This window comes from Myodes glareolus, chromosome 2, assembly GCF_982192425.1.
Source record: "Myodes glareolus chromosome 2, mMyoGla1.1, whole genome shotgun sequence".
In the NCBI taxonomy this organism is placed as follows: Eukaryota; Metazoa; Chordata; class Mammalia; order Rodentia; family Cricetidae; genus Myodes; species Myodes glareolus.
In genome coordinates, this window is record NC_142027.1 from 94,702,152 (window position 1) to 94,723,800 (window position 21,649).

At 39.2% G+C, this 21,649-nt stretch overlaps 1 protein-coding gene across 3 annotated transcripts in view; it reads right to left on the bottom strand.

The window, feature by feature from the left end:
* The window catches only part of Ube2v2 (ubiquitin conjugating enzyme E2 V2), a 30,713-nt gene that overhangs the window by 2,170 nt on the left and 6,894 nt on the right, over positions 1–21,649 (bottom strand). The window contains exons 2-5 of one of the 3 annotated variants that reach the window (XM_085684968.2): positions 12,071–12,219; positions 8,336–8,461; positions 3,159–3,200; positions 2,332–2,411 (exon numbers count right to left, since the gene is read on the bottom strand). In XM_085684968.2, coding sequence (XP_085541094.1) covers positions 2,358–2,411; positions 3,159–3,200; positions 8,336–8,461; positions 12,071–12,219 — 371 coding nt within the window. In that variant the 3' untranslated portion in view covers positions 2,332–2,357. The remainder of the gene's footprint in view (positions 1–2,331; positions 2,412–3,158; positions 3,201–8,335; positions 8,462–12,070; positions 12,220–21,649) is intronic. The other 2 variants (XM_048452452.3, XM_048452453.3) reach the window with 2 other exon arrangements.

Sequence of the window (21,649 nt, forward strand, 5' to 3'; positions counted from 1 at the left end):
CATAACCAAGCACCAGGCCAAGCTCCAGGAATACAATCAAAGAGAGGGAGGAGAGAATATATGAGCAGGGGAGGTCAAGTTCATGATGGAGACATCTACACAGACAGCTAAATCAAGCTTGTGGAACCTCATGAACTCTAGACTGACAACTATGCAGTCTCCATGGGAATGAACTAGGCCCTCCATATGTGGAAGCCAGTGGTGAAGCTTGGACTATCTGAGAGGCCCCTGGCAGTAGGACCAGGATCTATCCCTGGTGCATGAGTTAGCTTGTTAGAGCCCAATCCCTATAGCAGGACGCCAAGTTCACCCTTAATGCAGAGGGAGAGGCTTGGTCCTGTCCCAACTTAATGTGCCAGACTTTGTTGATTCCCCATAGGAGTCCTTACCCATTGGGAGGAGTAGGAGGGGGGTAGGCTGCAGTGGGGCAAGGCAGGTGGGAGGAGGGGTGGGGGAAGGGGGAATAACAGTGGTTGGAATGTGAAATGAAGTGAGAAGGAAGGAAGGAAGAAGGAAGGAAGGAAGGAAGGAAAGAATTAACTAAGTTACAATAGTAGGATCAAAAATAATAAGAAGTGTGCAGCAGGAACTGAAATACTACTGACAGAAAGAAAAGGCCTAAATATGTGTACATGCATCAGTGAGCAGCTTGGGAATTAGATATGGAAGCTTGTCATGGAGCAGCCATTGTCCACTCTCCTAAGCAGGTCAGGATTTGAACCTAGCCACTAATGCCTATGCACACAAGCAGATTCCTCACTTACATTGTACCAGTCTTTTTTGTAACATAGTAGGACCTGATGAAGACAAGCTCGGTGTTCAGTAAACACACCTGCAGAACTGCAGTATAATTTCTGAAGAACAATGTAGCAATATATAGTGGAGATTTTAAATATTCACTAAAAGTTTTCGGCAGGGGGAGGGGACTACATAGATGCCACACATGGAAATTTTTTTCCAAGAAAAATAAGCCTTCAATGTGAGTATCTTAATACAAATTTATTTTACTCAAAACAATACTATGATCACTTTAAGAATAACTAAAATGTCTCCTATAGTACAGAAAAAGACGGAGAAAGGGAGGGAGGAGGGAGGCTGGCTATTGGGAAGAAAGAGAAGGAAGAGAACCAGTGGGGAGGGGAATGGTGAACAAGAGTAGTGATTAAAGAAACCCACTGAGGGCTACCTAAAAACATTAAGAGTTTAAAAAAGGACTGCAAGATGAAGATTATGAAAAACATTGAAGACATGCATATTAAGATGCTGTAAAGAAATAACAAGGTGACATTCTTGCCACTTGCATGAATATATATACAACTGTTCTTTTCTTTTTATTTATTTTTTTGTTTGTTTTTGTTTTTTGAGACAGTTTCTCTGTGGCTTTGGAGCCTGTCCTGGAACTAGTTCTTGTAGACCAGGCTGGCCTCGAACTCACAGAGATCCACCTGCCTCTGCCTCCCGAGTGCTGGGATTAAAGGCATGCACCACCACCGCCAGGGCTCCAACTGTCCTTTTCTTAAATGTCCGAGTCTCTCCCTCAACATCGATGCTTGACTCTGCAATTAAAATCTTTTCTTAGTAAACTGCTTCACACCAACTCATCCTGAAAATCTATTCTGTGACCCAAGTCAAGAATGCCAGGCCTCACACTGGGGAGATGGCTCAGTCAGTCACGTGCTTACCAGGCAAGCTAAGGACTTGAGTTCAATCCCTGACACCAAAGCCAAAAAGCTAGGCAGAGCAGTGTGCACCTGTATCCCACCACAGGGGTGCCAGAGCTGAAAGGCACCAGTCCAGCCAAATCAGCAAACCCAATTCAGTAAAAGGTTCAGAACAACTGAAGACAGCGCCAAATGACAGCCTCTGCATCTGTGAACACACATGTTCACACAAACACAACCAATCGCCTCCCAAACATTAAAAGAGGAGACTGCCAGAAGCATCTGAGGAGTCTATGAAAAGAAATTCTCAAGGCTCAACAGCTAGGGCATTGGGTTGTTTTAAATACCGACTTTAAATTTTTAAATTGTGTAAGTGAAAGAGAGAGCAACATGTGCACACGCACAAGTACAAATGTGTGTGTATGTGCACACATGCACACATACACATGGGCACATGAATGTATGATGAATATAAATGTCCTTGTAGCGCAGAAGACAACATCAGATCCTCTGAAACTGAAGTGAAGGAGGTTGCTGGGTAGGTCCTCTGGAAAAGCAATACACATGCTTGTGCTGGATTGTTTTTACGGCAACTTGACAGCAGCTGGGATCATCAGAGAAGGTATCTTAATCAAGGAAATACTTCTACAGACTTGGCCTGTAGGCAAACCTGTGGGACATTTTCTTGATAGATGGTTATGTAAGAAGGACCAATTCACTGTGGGTAGTGTCATCCCTGGCCTGATGGTCCTAGGTGAATAAGAAAGCAGGCTAAGAAGCAAGTCAGTAAACACTAGTCCTCCACGGCCTCTGTACACCTTCTGCCTCAGGCTTTTCTTCCAAAGATGGGTCTGTGCTCCTGCCTCCAGCTTCCTGCCACCAATATCTCAGTCCCTTATACTGCGAAGTTTCCTTGACTGTTGCTTAGCTATTTGGCTTTATTCTTTCAACTTATATATAACTTTCAATTCTTTGTTTCTGGCCAGAGACTACCTTGTATTTAAGAAGGATGCCCAATGAAGAACTTAGGAATCCTCTTTTCACAAACTTTAGGTGAGGTGGGACAATCATAACATTGAGGAGTATATCACTTTAAAGACTAGTCCAACATCTTAAACCACTCTCTTGCCCAAGATCTAGGTTGAGGTAAATCAACTCTGGAGTGACTTCCAAGGGGAAAAATCCATTCAGCAGCACATTTTGGATCCAAACCCATTAGGAATGGCCTCTCCAATGACACATGCTATGGCGCTTTCTATTCCTTTTCCTCCTTAAGCACATTCTGTCTGTCACACCTGCAATCTCATGGATAGGGGACCCTGCTCACCTCTTCGTCAACACATTGTTTTCACACCCTCAAACTTTTCTCCTGCTGAAACCCTCTCATTTCCATAACTAGCAGTCACATTAGCTAGCTAAAGAATTATCTAGAAGACAAATCTCTTGCTGTGGCTGTGAGAATTTCTAGATTGGGTTAAAAGAGGTGGAGAGACCTACCCTAAATGTGGGTGGCACCATTCCATGGGCTGAGGTCCTGAGCTGAATAAAAAGGAGAAAAAAGAGATGAATGCCAGCATTTATCTCTCTGCTTCCTACCTGCGATGTGACTAGCTGCCTGTTTATTGCTTAAGTTCCCTACCTTACTTGAGCTTTCTTGACTGTGTCTCTCAAACTAAAGACCAAAATAAAGCCTTTCTCCCCTAAGTTGTTTGGTCAATATGGTAGTTTGAAAAACCAAAATCAAATATTTAGTCACCACCAGTTAGTGGAAATGTTTGGGAAGAATGGAAGGTATGGCCTTGTTGGAAGGGGAGTATCACCACTGGGAGTAGGCTTTAACATTTCAAAAGCCCATGTCAGTTTATCTCTACCTACAGATCAGATGTAAAGCACTCAGCTACTGATCCAGCACCATGAAGGCCATGGACTAACCCACGAAAACTGTTAAGCCCCAAATTAGATGCTTCCTTTCCTAAGAGTTGACTTGTCATAATGACTCATCACATCAACAGAACAGTAAGACAGTAATGGGGCGGGGGGCTCTAAAACTTACAATCTATAGGATTTTATTTCATGAGAGTTTAAGAACCCAGCTATTTTGTATATCTAATGTTTTAAAGAACTATTAACAAAATAGGCAATATGCTTCGTCTACTCAGAAAGCCCAACCCATGTGAAACTGAAGAAATACAAAACAAGGCAGGACATGACATGTCTCCTTCTAGCAGAAGCGCAGTAAGCATGTACCTCAACTGTAAATAGAGCACAGGCCAGTAGTGCAGTACTGTAGAATTCATTTAGAGCTAGAGCATCCTGAGGTTTACTTTCCTTCTTTTCCACAGTTTTTCTTTTAGAATCAAAAGTGAATATATACAGAATACAATTTAACCTAATTATAAGTTGGAAATTTTGGAAACTAGACCTGAAGATAGAATTACAGGAGAAATTTCCATGTGTAGGGGTGTCTTTTCTGTTGTTTAGCTCTTGAACAAGAAATTCTATCATTCTGCTTGTTTAGCAGGCCTCACCTTTTGACTTTTCAGCTTTTACTAGCTCTTCTCAATAATGTTTAGGTTAATTCATCTCCTCAACACATGAACTTCCAATGTTGTTTCTAATAAGTTGTATCTTTATCATTGCAAGTCCAAATTTAGGACTAAGGATTGCTTACTACTATGGTCAAATCAGTAGCCTAAGAAAAGAAGAAGAAAAAAAACTGGCATGCTAAACCTAAACAACAGCCACAACTTTGGGAAGTCACCTGGTCTATTTTATGTCTAACTGTGAAAATGTACAAATCATGTATATGTGTTTACATACGCATAATTATTAAAAACCAAACTGGCTTCTGTTTCATGTAAACTGAAACCACTTAATTAACCCAAGTTCTTTTTAGCTCAAAAGATGTTTTGTTGTGCACAGGGTCTCATGTAGCCCAAGCTAGTTTTAAACTTGCTATGTAGCTGAGGAAAACCTTGAATTCCTTGAACTGCCTCAATCTCCAAGTGCTAGGATTATAGGCATCTGCCACCACACACACCCAGCTTAAATCCTTCTGTTTAAAGAGATATTTTGGGGATATTAATATATGTGTATGAGAGAGAGCTTGAGAGCACCAACAGTGCACATGTAAGGAAGGACTGAGTAGTAGGTTCTACGTTATTTCTGTTGCTGTGCTGTTTATAGACGTTTCTAGCCATTTCTCTCTCTAGTCTCCTACTCCCAACATGCCTTAGGAGTGCTGGGATTACAGATTTGAACCACCTCTGGGAATTATTTTTTTTTAAATGTGGGTTCCAGGGATCGAACTCTGGTCATCTGTATTGAGCTATAAATGCTTTTGGCTACTGAGTCATCTCACTGCCCAACACTCCATCCCCCTACTCAAATTTTAAGCAAGTTAATTCAAATTTGTCAGTAGGAAAAAAAAATGAATGTCTCCAGGACTATTAACAAATATTTGCCTATGTTTATTTTACAACTGTTAGATATTAAAATAAAATATCCAATGTTTTGTTTAAGATGCACCTACTTAGGTGTTTATTAAAATTACTTAGTAGAAAAAAATATTCTTCTCAATTTAAAATTTGTATGTAGGGGTTAGAGAGATGCTCAGCAGATACTGGCTGTTCTTGGAGAAAATCAGGGTCAGTTCCTAGTGTAAAAAAACATTAAATTCTAGTCTTTTCTGTCAAATACTGCAAAACTTAGTCTATAACAAAGAATTCAAATCTTTTTATACCTCCCATCTTTATGAAAATATTTTAATGTCCCCCCCACACATACCTGACAAAATCTTTATTCACACAAACACTACGCAGCAGTCTCAGAGATTTAATCGGCCTACTCCTTCCATTTTCCTTTATTTCCTTTGCTCCAATTTCAAATAGCTCTAATTATTCAGTCATATTTTGAGTACTGGGATGAGTATGCAAGTTTTCCATTACTGGTATTTTTGTAAGTTTCTATGAAGAACAAAAGTACTTCAACTTTTCTTTCTTTTTTTTTAATTGAAACAAATGGATCAAAAAGCAAAGTTTCCAAAGCTGACTGAAGTTCATTAACCACTTCCTGGCTGAGCTTTAGTTAATGAAACTGAAAGTAAAATGTGAGTTTTCTTGGGGCATAAGATAACTTTAGAGCCACTACTGTTAAAGGCAGATCCACAGAGGCAATGTTAGTCACATCCTATGCTTACAGAAAAATAAGGTCAATAGCCCAATTGTATGACTAGGTGCACTCCTATCCCCAAAATTTGAACTAGTATTTTGTCTTTTTATTTCATTTTTCTAGTAATTTTCCTATTGTTTTATAAAAGTACAAACCCATAACAGATTAGAACCAAATAAGTAAACCAATGAAAACTATGATGAACAGCACAGCCTTAGGGTACAAAATACTGTATAAAACTATTCACTACAGGGCACTCACCACCAAAACTGCCAACCTGAGTTTAACTGCAGGAAACTATAAAGTAGAAAGAAAAATATGACTCCTTTTAGCTGTCCTCTTGACTGTGACATGGGTATGCACTCATACACACACATATTTGCACACATATACACAAAAACTTTTAACACTCATTGCAGCAAACTTTTCAGTGAAAACTTAAAATTAATCTGATTGCTCAGCAAGTGGTGCAAAGAATTTTAAACACTAAAAATGACAAATCCAATTTTTATAGTTCAATATGTAGTAGCTCAAATTGGCATGTACATTATAACAAACAACATGAGACATGTGTACATCCATGTAGGCTTGCATAGTGTAAACACAGTAGTATACAGCAACGACACCTGCTAAATTGAAGAGAAGGTTACATCTTGGGCCAAAGCCAAAGGATTATAAAGGACAAACGATATGATTTAGATTTTAGCCTGGTGCTCTACTTCACTGCAACATCTTGCCAGCCATTTTATCAAAAAAGTCACAGTTAAATTGAAACAAAATAATAGTGGTAATTATCCTGGCTACTTGCTCTGTAAAAACTGTGGGAAGCAAGAAATATGGCTCATCTGGTGGAGGATTCCACTGTCCCAGAAAGTTGTCCTCTGACTTTCACATGAGCACACCTTTGCTTTCACACACTTTGTGTTGGTTAATTTTTGTAAATTGTAAACAAACTAGAAACACCTGGGAAGGGGGAACCTCGACTGAGGAACTGCCTCGACCAGACTGGCCTATGGGTGAGTCTATGGGGCATTTTCTTAATTGCTAATTGAAGGAGAGCTACTACTGTGTGCAGTGTCCTCTTGGGCAAGTTGGCCTGGGCTATGCAGGAGACTTTGCTGAGCAAGTCAGAGAGATGGGTCAGCAAGGATCATTCTCCCATTGTTCTGCTGCAGTTCTTTCCTTGAGATCCTGCCCTGATGTCTCTCAGTGATGAACTAATTCCTAGAAGTAAAAAATGAAATCAAACCCTCTCCTCCCCAAGGAGAAGGACTTGTGGTACAATGGTAGCATAACTCTGGCTCCAAAGGTAGTTTTTTAGACCAGTAAGGACTGTTATTTCCCAAACCTTCCCTTTGTGCCAACCAGTGAATCTCCTGAGATGTGGAGTTGAACACGCACCAATAGGACAAGACATAGTTATCACCTATGTCAAGAATAAAAGATGAAAAATATCTTGTCCATGTACGCTTGGTAGCAAGGTTTGTGTTCCGGTGTACCATTTATGAAGAAAGAAGGGCAATGCCCAGCTACTTCTGCTTTACTCACATGTACCTTGTGCGATACCAAAATTATTCTTTGTTTCTAACAGTATTAGCATAAACTTGTTACTTTTAATAATAGAAGAAGGGGGGTGGATGTGTACATACATAAAATATTATTGGTAGGGAGAGGGAACACAGACACAGATAGAGTCAAGAATGTTGATCGTCTTCCTTCCCAGGAGGGATGAAATTCACCCTACTATGCTGACGCTATTCTGCTCCCTGCCATACACTCTGCACTGAGTTTGCTCTCAACACGGCACCTTAAGAGCATTAGTCCAGTCCTATGAGCCTACCCAACAGTCTCCTCACCTCAGAGAATCAGCTACCTACTAACGTGTACAGGTGAGGACAGCGTCCTCTTTCTGTTGTCCACTTTATGTGTCAGCCATGCTTAGCCATAATAATCAAACAGACAGACTTGTTCCTCAAACAAAAATACACTTTATGAATATTCATTCTTTTAATCTCAAAAAGTACCTCTAAAGAAAGGAATAACTAAAGAATAGTAAGCCTTTTCATCAAGCAAAGATTTGTTCAAACTAAGATTAGTTTGAACTAAACTGAAGCAATTAATAAAATTCTAAGAAAAATAAGTTACTTTTTAACACCAAAAGATTGTAAGGATAGGTCTGGCGGCTGAATGCTTATATTCCTAACACTCAGAGGGCTGAAGCAGGAGGACAGGTTCAAGTTCAAGGCTAGTCTGGAGCTAGCTATCGGGTGACCTTATTATCTTGAAGGGAGGGGAAGACATAAAAAGCCTAAGACAAATTTTTTTTGGGGGGGAGGGGGGTTAAAAGAGCCAACTATATAGCCCAGGTTAGCCTCAAACTCCCAATCCCCATGCCTGTACCTCCTTAGTGACAAACTTCTTTAGTCTTTCAACTGAACAAAACTTTGAAAACTCTTGCCTATATATTCTTGTTATATAAAAATAAAATTATTACCATAACTTACCATTCCACTGGAATTATTGATCCCATTCATATTAATTTTTGTTACAAATCTAACGGATGGAGGAGCTTCTGGGTATTTAGATCCACATTCTACCTTCAGACTATATATTCTGTTTTCATAGTTTGTCTGGAGAGATAGGGAAAAGAAAGAACGATCATAATGACAAAAACTATATTGTCCACCTGTTAACAAAAAAAAATGGAGTATGTGCATACTTGTTATGATGGTGTGTGAGTGCATGCAAACTTCTATACAAAGCTATTTTAACTATATAGTTAGGAAAAAAATTCACTAAGCATTTTTCATGCTTATAGTATGAAACCAAAATAATTCTACCAAGTGGAATCAGTATAATCAGAACTTATTTTTTGTAACACAGATGGTGTCAATAACAAATTAGAAAGAAGTAAAAACAACTTACATTTAGATTTTACTTTTAAAAGATACTGAAAGGACAAGTGTGTGGCTTATATCACACATATATAAAGGCTTTCATCATCCAGAATAATCTCATTGGTTTCTATTATTTCAGTAATACTAACAATGCCTCTTTTTATTCTCACATGGATTTGTTGGCTAAAAAATTATGACCACTTTTCACAGATAAGTACTTCTAGCAAAAGAAAATCCTAACATAACTCATCTTACAATAAAACAATTTTTGTCTCCCAATACTTTACTACTGCTTAATGAATTCTGTGGTTTATTAACTCCATTATCTGAATTAATGTATACATCATATTTATACATATTTTCAAATATGGTTTCTAAATTAATGAAGTTTAGCTAATACTACATTCTTATAAAATGGAATTTTAAGGCTATGACTACACTTCAAAGCTATTCAGGGTTTATTCTCATGGAATAATTAGCTTTTCTGTCTCATTATAGCTTTTGCTCACTTACTAATACAGTTCTGAAATAGGTTACTGCATAATAAATGCCTGTAAAAAAGTAGGGAGAAAATAAGCCATATTAACAAGTAAAGAGCTCATTCAAACATTTAGCTTTGATAAATGAAAGCTATTCCAAGTAGAGTTCAGATACATAACATTGAACTGCTGTAATATAAAATTATGAAACAACCTGATATATGTTATTAAACACTTCAATATTTTGAAAGAGCTCTATAAAACTCACCCAAATTTGACAGTTAACAGTCATACACCCAGCAATTTGGTACTATATAAAATTGAATGAAATCAAACAGTTCTCAAGAGAGAATCTTTTTCATGGTTCTTCAATTTGAATGCAGATCAGATTATCTAAAAAAAATATATTAAAAACAAAAACCAAAAAATTCCAGGCATGGCAGTATGATTGCAATACCAGCATTAGGAAGGCTGAGGCAAGAGGATCACTTCAAGTCTGAAACTAGCCTAGGCTACACAGCAAGACTCTGCCTGTCCCCCTAAAAGCCAACAAAAGAATGAACAGAAGCAGATCCTTCTCTTCTTCTCCCCTGAATCAGATCACAAAACCTGGCAGGCATATCCTAAAGTAGGCCAATAAATCTCATATCCCTACAGCCAGAAAACAAAAGCAATTTTCATCTCTGAAAAGAACGTAATAGGCCTTATTCAGCACCTCTCACTCTATTCAGTACTACTGGATTAAGCTCTCTTTGCACAAACATACTCCAGACTGTTCACTCTTACATAAGCAGTATAAAATTCTATAAAGCCTACCTTGTCATGTAAAACTCTAATGAAATAAATGTGTATTACACACCTCAACCATAAGCCTTATTACACACACACACACAACTCCAATGCAACGACCCAACAGAGAAGGCCCATGGCCTACAGCCTGTGTCTCAGTCAGCTAAGAGACAGAGGAGCTACACAAACAGCCTTTACACCAGAAAAAGCAAGTAGCTTAGGAATCCCACTGGAAACCCAAATGGAGAGAAATAAAGTAGTTCCTATCAGGAAACTATGCTAAGAGTCTGTATGCAAGACACAGGCCCAACACATTCTTCAGATGCAAAGTCTACTGAGAGTAGTGGCTGGAGAAAAACCAATCTAAATAATTTCAAACTTATATTTTACCAAGTTTTGACTTAAATCTTCAAACCAATCTAAGCCAGACTGTTAAAACTACTTACTTTTTATTTTAGCTAGACTATCATAATGTTTACAGTGAAAAAAAAATCAGTTTTATCACAAATACTAAGTTATAAAGTCTTTTAACCATCAATCTTATATTTCCTTTCTCAAATGTCTTATGGAAAAATCAGAGCAGAAGTCAGAAGGAGGCTCTCAGTAGTGCACATGAAATATGCACACTGTGTACTCTTAACAGACTTGGTATAAAAGGATTGCAAAGGAACACCAGCAAATGCCACAGAATACACTCGTCTAACAGTGCTAATTACACTTTTTAATAACCAGAAAAAAAATCTAAATTCTATCTAAACAGAACAGGTCAAATTCTTCCAACAGAAGGTAAAAGAGAAAAAAAATCGGTCCTCATAGAAGAGGTCATGATCCTAAACCACTCAGAAGGCTAAACTAGCAGGATTAAAGTACAAAGTCTACCTGGTCCACACACTGAGTTCACAGTTAGCCTGGAGGATGCTGAGATTGGGTCTCAGAATAAAAGCAAAAGAGTCAGTGGTAATAAACATATCCAGCATGGGTGATGCCTTAGGTTCAATCCCAGTATCACAATAAATAAGCAAACAAATAAATAAATCTTTCAAATTTGTGTTGAACGCACTGAATGAGACTACTAAATAAAGAATGCACGGTAGGAAAAAGTATCTCCATCTAGGAAAAAACTATGTAAAAATACTTCAGACAATTCTGAGAAAGACCGAAGAACAAATACACAGGAGATCAATAACGGTACTAGAAAATATTTACGAATCTTAGCCAGGCAATGTTGGTGCACACCTTTAATCCCAGCACTTGAGAGGCAGAGGCAGGTGGATCTCTGCATTTGAGGCCAGTCTGGTCTACAGAGCGAGTTCCAGGCAACCGGGTTACACAGAGAGACCCTAACTCAAAAAGAAAAAAGAAAAAAAAAAAAAAAAAGAATCCTAGCTATTTTGTTTTATTGCTGCTGAAAACCCCATGTGCATTCTAATTTCATATATTCTACCTCCAGAGAGTCTTAAATTTGCTGTTATATCTTGTAAATTATGATATTAAGATCTCTAAAGAGGGCACAGCAATATGTAATCACTGCACGTCAATCTAGCCATCTTCAGTCACATAAGAGAGCAGGCAACACGTGATACTCTTCCAAATATCCTCTCCACTTTCTCCCTTCACTTCCGCTCTGACACAGAATGTCCTCTATCCTCACAGGTCTCAACCTTCAAAAATCCTACCAATCGGTCCTTTATAGCCCATTCCAAAGGCAACTTCCTTCTCTGCTCAGCCTTCCTCAATTTATTCCAGTAGAAAAAACAGGAAGAACTTGATCAGCCACATTAAAATCTAACACTTGGACTGGTTTTGTTTGTTTGTTTGTTTGTTTGTTTTTCTTCTCTACTAAAACACAAACACTTTGGGAGCAAGAACCATGCCACTCCTCCTCAATCCCAGTTCTCCAAGCTTATACCTTTCAAACAAGAAGTATCAATAAATAAATACACATAAAACATACTAAAATGCAGGAATTCTTCCTGTCAAAAGTTATCACAATTTTCTTTTATTACCAATTAAACATTCACTCAAAATAAACAATAAATATTAACAGTAAACACGTATAACGTTTAGCACTGACCCTTGGTGGCCCAATAATCATGCCTGTCCACCTTGTAAGTGTCATGTCTTCATCATCTTCAAGGCCCCAGCTAACCGTACCATCACCTACTCCTTTCTGTCCTTCTTCAAGTTCTTCCAACAAGCGAAAATTCCGAGGAACTTTAACTCCTATACAAAAGAATGTCAGTGTCAACGTAAAAGCTCGTAATTATTAAGAGATATAAAGGTTTTGTTGTTTTGTTCAGGTTTTTGGTATGGGGCGGAGGGGCTGAGATAGGGTTTCTCTCCATAGCCTTGGCTGTCCTGGAATTCATCTCACCGTTAGACCAGGCTGGCCTTGAAATCAGTGATCTGCTTGCCTCTGCCTCCAAAATGCTGAGATTAAAGGTGTACGCCACCGCCACCACCACCACCCAGCAAGAGATGCATAATTAAGCCTTTTGTAGATTAGTTTTCACAAAATATTACACCCAAAGGCAAGCTTCCCTCAAAAAAGTATTGGGCCTCAGGAAATATCTGGCCTAATAATCCCGTAAAATGAAAAGGACAGTTGGTATCAATTGCAAATAGCTTTTTGGTTAAGTGGGACTTTGTATCCATTTCCCTTTCTCGGTGCTGGGATTTTGTCTGGTTTGACCCTGGACAGGTCATGTGCTGTGGTGGTCTCTGTGAGTGTCAGTTTTCTCTAATGTAATGTCACTAGATGGTCACTATATCAACCACACTCCAGGGAGGTTCCATGCCCAGAAGCAGAAGGCCAACACAAAATAGACTCCAGATTTGTGTGTGCATAGGCTTTTTGTTTTCTTTTGCTATTTTTTACCTTATTGGCTTTTTTATTTGATTTTCAATTTTGTTTTCGTTTTATGAGACACACACATAGACAGACAGGCAGACAGACAAAATATGACTAACAGGTGGCGGTTGAGAGAATATAAAAAGAATTTGGGGAGAAGGAATATGATCAAAATATACAGCATGAAAAAACTATTTTTAATGAAAATGTCACTGGAAAGCATTGTGTAAAACACTATAGCAGTACTGAACATGTATGTAAATTCCTACTCAATCAATTTTATACTGGTATATATCAATTATGAAGAAAGTATAATAAAATGAACATTTTCCCCTAGCTGAGGTTCTCAGTCAAGAACGCTGACATAAAATTAGTGGGCAAAACCAGACAGTTCAATTAGCAAATGATATATATGAATATACAAACTCTAATAACTTTTTACGAGAATTTCATTCAATCTTAGAAAATGTAACAAAGGGTTAAGGCTTTCTAGAATACTGAGGTGAACCACCACCCATGGTCCCCCACTGGTCCCAGAATTTAGGGCTCCTGTACCTGATCAAAGGAGCCCTACATCTGCCAGATCATCCCCATCACTGAACTACCTAGGGCCTCAAGCACCCCACACAAACACACTACCACTGAGCTAAGCTCCCATCCCTATTAAGCTTTAGAAAACAAAAACTTTGCAATTAAATTGCAGCCATCATTAGGCACAATTTATACAAATGCCCGTATAATGGTAAATTTTTAATTCACAGAGGAAAAACAAACAGATAAGACATTCCTGCTAGCCTGGTGGTGGTGGCACACACCTTTAATCCCAGCAACTGGGTGGCAGAGATGGGTGGATCTCTGAGTTCAAGGCCAACCTGGTCCACAGAGCAAGTTCCAGGATAGCCAAAGCTACACGGAGAAACCCTGTCTCTGGAGTAGGATGGGGATAGAAAAGAAAAATGAGTACCTTGCTAAAATGAAGTCACTAGAACAGCAATTTAACTTTCATTTCCAAAATCAATATTTCAAAAACACAGCTAACATTAAAAATATACTTATTTCTCTTGTGTTTTCCTTTGTTTTAAAACTGAGTTTCACTACGTAGCTCTGGCTAGCCTGGAACTCACTATTTTAAATTGACATGTTTCATTCACACATGAGAAGAGAAGCATTTTTGAAGAATAAAGTATTTTAAATCTAACATGTTCATCCCAAAGAGTGACTCTTAATAAATTTATAACTACCTCCTTATAAATCTAAGATGGCATCAACTACATAAGAGTCCATGATATAAAGCACTACAATTAAACTGTAAGACATAAGTCAGATGCTAAAATATGACCCAGAACTGAACTAGACAAAATGAAAAAAAAATTTAAATCAAACTTTGAACATTTTGATGCATCTGAACTATATGCAAGTCAAAGGACCTCCAATTTTGATGACTTCTAAGTTTCTGAAACCACGGTATGGGCCATGGGTTACTATATAAACAGGAAAACTAAATCACACAATTATTAATCACACTCTTTGTGTGATGATCACAAAGATTCTGACCATCTCTCCCAAAACCACTCTAAAACTACATGGATTACTCATTCACAAATCTATTTGTTACATATTAATACCACTAGATAAAGAGGAAATAAGTCTTAATTATGTTAATGAATTTGGGCATAACATACCTTTAGATTCTATCATTTCTGAATGGTAAATTAAATGCTGCAAAAAACAACCATGTAAAACTGTACTTGTATTTTCTCATTCTTAAGTCACGGGCATAGCGCCAATACCACGGGAAATGATGACACCACAATAGGTACCCAGTGTAAAATGTGCTGAGCTTACAGCAAATGCTTTTACTCTCTCAATAGTGCTGTTGAGACTGAACATTCAGGGACAAAATGCCTCTCCCTAAGATCTTAAGACCCAATGATAATACCAGGTTAATGGGTTCATGCAAACACAAAGCACCAAGTTGTCTATACATTCTACAGGTGGTGCAAGGAAATAGACAAGCTCAAGGGAGGACATGGCAGTAGTTTAACACACTCCAGTAAAGCAGCCAACAATGTTTACCCAAGAACTATGAAGGGGTGCTTTCCTTAGAATAAAGTGGGGGTACAGACAAGTAACAACACTCCATCCTCTCTTCTAGTTATAATTTTTCAGTAAAATTAGGAATGACACATACTTTAAAAGTTAGATGTGTGGTCTTCTGACAAAGACTACTAACTGGTTACAATAGCTCTCCTGTGTAATCCAAAGTTGAAGATTGAATAAAACAAAATAAACAGCTATTCCTTCAAACCACAGTTTATGAGGTAAACACTTCAAAAAAGTCATACTTTTGACTAACAAGCATTTCCTCTGGGGAAATTACCTCGTGTTAGTGGTGTTTAATAAACAGCAGCTGGTAACTTGGGTAGCTGATACTAACACAAATAAAAGTATATCAATCTGTGCATTATCTATACTTTTCAGTAACATTACAGTCACTACACTGAAAGACCTAGGCAAATTACAATATCTCCACAGAATAGATGGTCTGCAGCATTCCTGGTTACTAGCTACAATGATTTTTTAATGTGAAGTTAAACTTCAAGCCTTAAGGTAAAATCAGACTACTGCCATTCTGTCCAATGGTAACCATATAAAACCACAAGGTCATCAATTAGAAAACAAAGGGCAAGCTAGGTGATAAAGCACTTACCAAAAGACAAATCTACACAAGGCTCTAAAGACAACACCCATATCAAAAAGGAGGACAGACAAACACATTGACTGGGAGGAATGGGCAGAGTAAAGGCTTAGGAAAGGATGACCCTGGCCCTAAGAATAGCAGCAAGAACTCAAGAGTTCAAAAGCCTGAGTCCTCAGAGGGACAGAAAGGTAACCCAGACTTCCGTAGTAGAGCAGAGGCAATGGGTGGTGGGAGAAGCAGGAAAAAAAAGTGATATCTAAACATGAGCACAAGTTCTCAAAATAAGGGAAACAGGAGTAACAAGAACAGGAGGAGGATGGGATTCATAAAAGCTAAGCTAAAACACATTCTAGCTGGCCCAGTGGGCTCTATGAAAGGCAGACTTGGCAGTAGCAATAGGAACTGAGAAAAATCCCACTAGCATAAAAAGGCACAGTGCTTATGCAAGCAGGAATGTTCTTTGCACAGTTGACTTGAAAACTAACTGTACTTCTTAAATATAATCAGATGTAGTTCTCTATTACTACATCTATGTATTATGCTAAGTGAAGGCAAGTGACAAAAAATGGGAGAAGTACTTGCGAAGTATATTATCTGAGAAGGAATTTCTATCTAGAACAAAGAACTTCTCCAACTAAACAATTCAAGAGAAGAAAAGGAAAAGCAGCCCAATTTAAGAATAGTCAAAGAACTGGCCACAGTAGCACATGCCTATAATCCCAGCACTTGGTAAGTGAAGCCCAGAGATCAAGAGTTCAAGATCAGCTGGCAAAATGGCTCAGGAAATAAAGGTGCTTGCCACCAAGCCTGACACACAAGTTCAACCCTTAATTTCCATGTAATAGTAGAAAATTTGACTCCCCACAGGTTATCCTCTGACTGTTACTTTCATGTAGCAGTCAAGACAGACAGACAGACAAACACACACGCACGCGCGCGCACAAACACACACAAATGTAAGGATAAATAAGTTAATTTCAAGATTTAAAAATCAGGGAGGCTGGAGAGATGGCTCAGAGGTTAAGAGCACTGGCTGCACTTCCAAAGCTCCTGAGTTCAATTCCCAGCAACCACATGGTGGCTCACAACCATCTGTAATGAAATATGCTGCCCTTTTCTGGCCTGCAGGGACATATGCAGGCAGACCACTGTATACTTAATAAATAAATAAATAAATCTTTAAAAAAAAGATTTAAAAGTCAGTCTTAGCTGCGTACTAAATTTAAGGATAACTTAGATGTCATGACACCCTGTTTTAAAATTTAAGATTAAAAATGAAAATAAAACTGATAAACATGAAATCTCCTCAAGAATACATAAATGGCTAACAAACATACAAAAGGATGCTCATCATCACTAGGTATCAGGGAAATAACAACCAAAACCACAGTAAGGCTTTTATCATGGTGCCTCTTAGATGACTGATCGGCTGTGACAAGATAAAGTTGAATATCTCCTTCCCAGCCCCCAATGTCAGAAACTTATTAAATCCAAACTTCATACTCTATGAGAAGCACAGAGTCACAGAGGTAGCTGCTAATGCTCTAGGTGAAGAGAGAAAGAATTATATGGTCCAAATCAGTGGTGGGAATGACAAGGTGTCTTGTGAAGTCAAGTGTCCTGATCCACAGCTGAAGGGCGTGGTGGATCGGCAGTTAGAACTAACCAGACCAGCTCAAAGATAAATAATATATTTAATAATTGGAAAAACAGAGAAAACTCACACAACCGAGATCCAGCGAGCACACACGTAGCTGGGAGCGAAAGAGAGCAAGGGGCGGGCACCTGGATTTTTTGGTCCTTGTTTCCTTGGCCCCAGGTGGCCACACTCTAGCCAAATGTGATTGGCTGAGCTTCCCCATCATCTCCCCCTTTTGTCTAAACAAGACCAAACCAAACCCAATAAAACTATATATAATAGGAACAGATACTAAATATAAAATTACAAGTAAACAATATTAAGCAAGAAATAAATAACAAAAAGTTTTACTAAGCATTCTATTTCAAGGAGTCTAAATAATGTATTGAAATTAAGTTTAGCTAAATCATGAGGAGGGTAACTACAATTATCTAATCTTTAACTCCGTCAAAAATCTGAGAAGGGAAGTAATATTACTTGAGCAGCCAGGAAGTACCAACGAAACTTCCAAAATGTGCAACAAATGATAGAGACAACAGACTACCTGGGCAATCACCCAAAGTCTCATTTGTAATGTTGAGGCAATCAACTTTGGCCAAGGCCTAACGTAATTGACATACCATTTTTAAAGGCAAGAAACTTTTTAGAACTATCTTACCCTCTCTTGGTTGGATAAGACAATCCTGTTTTTATTCATTTACGGATACTCTGCATCTCTGTCAGTGGTCGAGGTATGGGCTTTTCTTTGCCCAAAGGCCAGTTCTGCCAAGAAAAAGACAAGCTCCAATTGGAGCGTCTTTGGTGCTCAACGTTCTCTCAGGAGTAGAGCAGTGTTGCCAGGAGTGATTGTGTCTCACTAGCACGGAATTCTAGGTTAGATTAAAGGCCATTTTCTACAGCTCTTCGAAGAGGTTGAAGATTATACTATCTATACTAAATGTAATCTCTATGTATCTAAAAAAAACTGATTAGCCTAAATATAAATATGACAAACATATATGACTATTGATTTATAATTCTCGATACCTATCTAACTTGAAGACTAAGAGAATAAACAACTGTGCAATAAATGAGGACAATGACCTCCAAATGCAAGCAATGTAAACAATATATAAGTATCTTAATCAGAGGTAGAAATGTACATTGCAATATGATAAATATATATATAAAGGGAACGGGCTTGGCGGAATCAGCGGGGACTGAGCAGAGCTGGGAGCTGGGACGCAGGCCAGCTGGAGGGGAGCCAATGGCCGGGGCGGAGTGGGAGCCGAGTACAACAGGTGCAGTGGGCAGACGGCACCTTCGGATTCCTGAGTTTGGTGCACAGGCGCCTGGGTCTGTGCCCAAATGAATGTATCCTGGCCCCCCGCTGGCCAGAGCCTTAAATGGTTCTAAAAAGCCCCACGCTGGGCACCAAGTGAAGGGTGTGGATGATAGGCAGTTAAAATTAACCAGACCAGCTCAAAGATAAATAATTTATTTAATAATTGAAAAAACAGAGAAAACTCACACAACGGAGATCCAGCGAGCACACACGCAGCCGGGAGTGAGAGAGTGAGAGAGTGAGAGAGAGTGAGAGAGAATGAGAGAGAGTGAGAGAGAGTGAGTGAGAGAGAGAGAGAGAGAGAGAGAGAGCGCGCGCACAAGGGGCGGGCACCTGGATTTTTTTGGTTCATGTTTCCTTGGCCCCAGGAGGCCACACCCTAGCCAAATGTGATTGGCTGAGCTTCCCCATCACACAGCAGAGTGTTATCTGCTGTTGAGTAAGAACTAGAGAGAGGAAGCAGAAGTCTGTTCACAGATGCATTGTGGATGCCAATCTGAGTACTCTCCATTTGGTTATTTGAGAGAGAGAGAATGAGAATGTGTGTGTTATGTGTGTCCCGGACTGACAGATTCTACTATGTCTGGTAGGTGGGGTAACAAATGATCAGACCCTGATACTCAAACACAAAAAGCAGTAAGAAACCATGCCACATTCTATGCACAGGCTGGCTGGAAGCAGGCGTCAGGAAGTACTGGTGAGCATGTTGAGAAAGCAAGATCACCAGCCACTGCTGCTAGGACTGTAAAGTCAGCTACTCTGGAAGAGCGCAGCAACAGATCCTCCAACAGTTCAACAGTTGTCACTATTAACTAGCAATTCCACTTCTAAGTCTCTACGTTAAAAAGCATATTTCAGAACAGATACGAATGCTAACAGCAGCCTTATTCCCAATAGCCACAATAAATTTTTAAAAGTAGTCAAGTGTCCATCAGCAGGTGAATGGACAAATAAAATGCATAGTATAGATCTGCCACATTTCTTCAACCACTAAAGGTATTGATGCACAATGCAATACAAATGACCCTTAACACATTACACAAAGCATATTTTCCATCACTATAAGAAACCACCTCGCCAAGCAGTGGTGGCACATGCCTTTAATCTCAGCACTCGGGAGAGGCAGAGGCAGGCAGATCTCTGTGAGTCTGAAACCAGCCTGGTCAACAAAAGCTAGTTCCAGTACAGGCTCCAAAGCTACAGAGAAACCCTGTCTCGAAAAACAAAAACAAAAACAAAAAAAAAAAAAAGGAAACTACCTCAACAACTGGGGGCAATTTCAGGAGTTAAGTCCTTCCTGGGGTGTCCCCATTGGTCTCAGACCTGTGGGTAGAACCATCAGGGTGAAAGGGCACGGTGAAGGCAAACTGCTTACCTCACAGCCTTCATGAAACACAAAAACAGGGAGGAAAGGCCAGGAACAAGAATCCCAGTAACCTTAATCAGGTTCCTACTTTCCACCCCTCCCCAAATTGTCATCAAAATATAAATGCATCAATGGGTTGTTAATCCACTGATTACATCAAAGTCAATCAACTATCAATGACTAGATCTGCCAAACAAGGGCCATGCCTTCAACACGAGACCTTTAGAAGGGTACTCATATCCAAACTGTAACACAGAAAGAATAAAGTGAATATATATGAAAAGACTAAAGGGGCAAACCTATTAGGACAGTGATGTGCAGCTGCTAGACACTGGGAAGTAGGACAATGTGTTTAAAATTACTTCCTAAGCAACTGAAAATACTTTAAAGTGACTGCAGAAATGACGATGCACAGTGAAACCTCCCTGGAAGAAACACTAACACCAATGAAAGTGAAAGTGTTATCACCGATGGACCAGAGCCAGGAAAGTCTCAGGTCCAGTTCACATTTTTATTTCATGTTTAATACCACAAGGCAGAGTGAGCAAACAGGTGAAATTTTACAGAAGCTTATGTGGCAGTCAGCAAGTTGTTAAGAGCGATGGCCCACTGTTATGGGTAGCAAGTGAAGTCATGATTGGCAGTATAGGCAGTGCTCTAAGTAAATCACTAAATAAATCAATAAATCAATGATTGACACTTTTTGTAAACCTTACTCTATTCTACACACCTCTAAATACACTATACTCCAATAGACTGTACTCATTAAATAGATTCAAATAGTACATTTCAGCAATGCTGTTTTTCTGGGCGGGGGGTGTTGTTTTTAAGGTAGAAAAATAACTCCCTAAAACTTAACTCAAGTTCCAGCATCTTTATGATCTGTCTGGTCAAAGGCCAAAAAAGAATGGTGATTTTAGTAACTGCTACATCCTGCATGGCTTGGTTCTGAACATGACTAGGCAATGAGGAGATTAAGAACAGACACACATACAGAAAAGTCCAGGACTAATGTGCTATCTATGTACACTCTGATGGAATGGCATGGACTACACACAACTGGGAATCTCAGCATTTTTATTATTTTATTTATATTAATTATTAGCATAGAGAGAGCAGTTAAGTATTCTCAGGAGGAGGTCTGTGGAGGCCACAAGTCGCAGGCTACACACACACACACACACACACACAGAAAGAGAGAGAGAGAGGAAACTAAGTTGCTAGTTTTTACACAAACTGTCAGCATTCCTACTCCCACCCTAAGACATGTTTTGTCATCCCTGAGGCCTGGGGTACTTTACCAGTTTCCCGCAGGTTTGACAAGGCCACAAACATTATCACTAATACACATTCATTCAGAACTGTACCACCATTTACGTGTTCTTTTCAGGTTCACTCAGGCTTTCCTGGCTTCTCCCACAGGTTATTCGGAAATCCCTTAGGCATCAGGGTCCCAGAAATATTGTTCAACCTTCCCGGTCTTACCTAATATATGGTGATAGTTTGAGATTTATGGTGGCTTGAATGAGAACGACCCCATATGCTCACTCATCTGTTTGAATATTTGGTCCCCAGTTGGTAGAATTGTTTGGAAAAGAAGTTAGGAGGTGTGGCCTTGAGAGTGTTGGAGGAGGTCTGTCATTGAGGGTGGGCTTCAAAGCAGTCCTGATATTCCCTGTATGCCCTCTCTCTGCTTCCAACTTGCAGATTAAGATGCAAGCGTTCTGCTGCTGCGCTGACAAGCCTTTGTTCCACCATAGGCTAACCCTCTG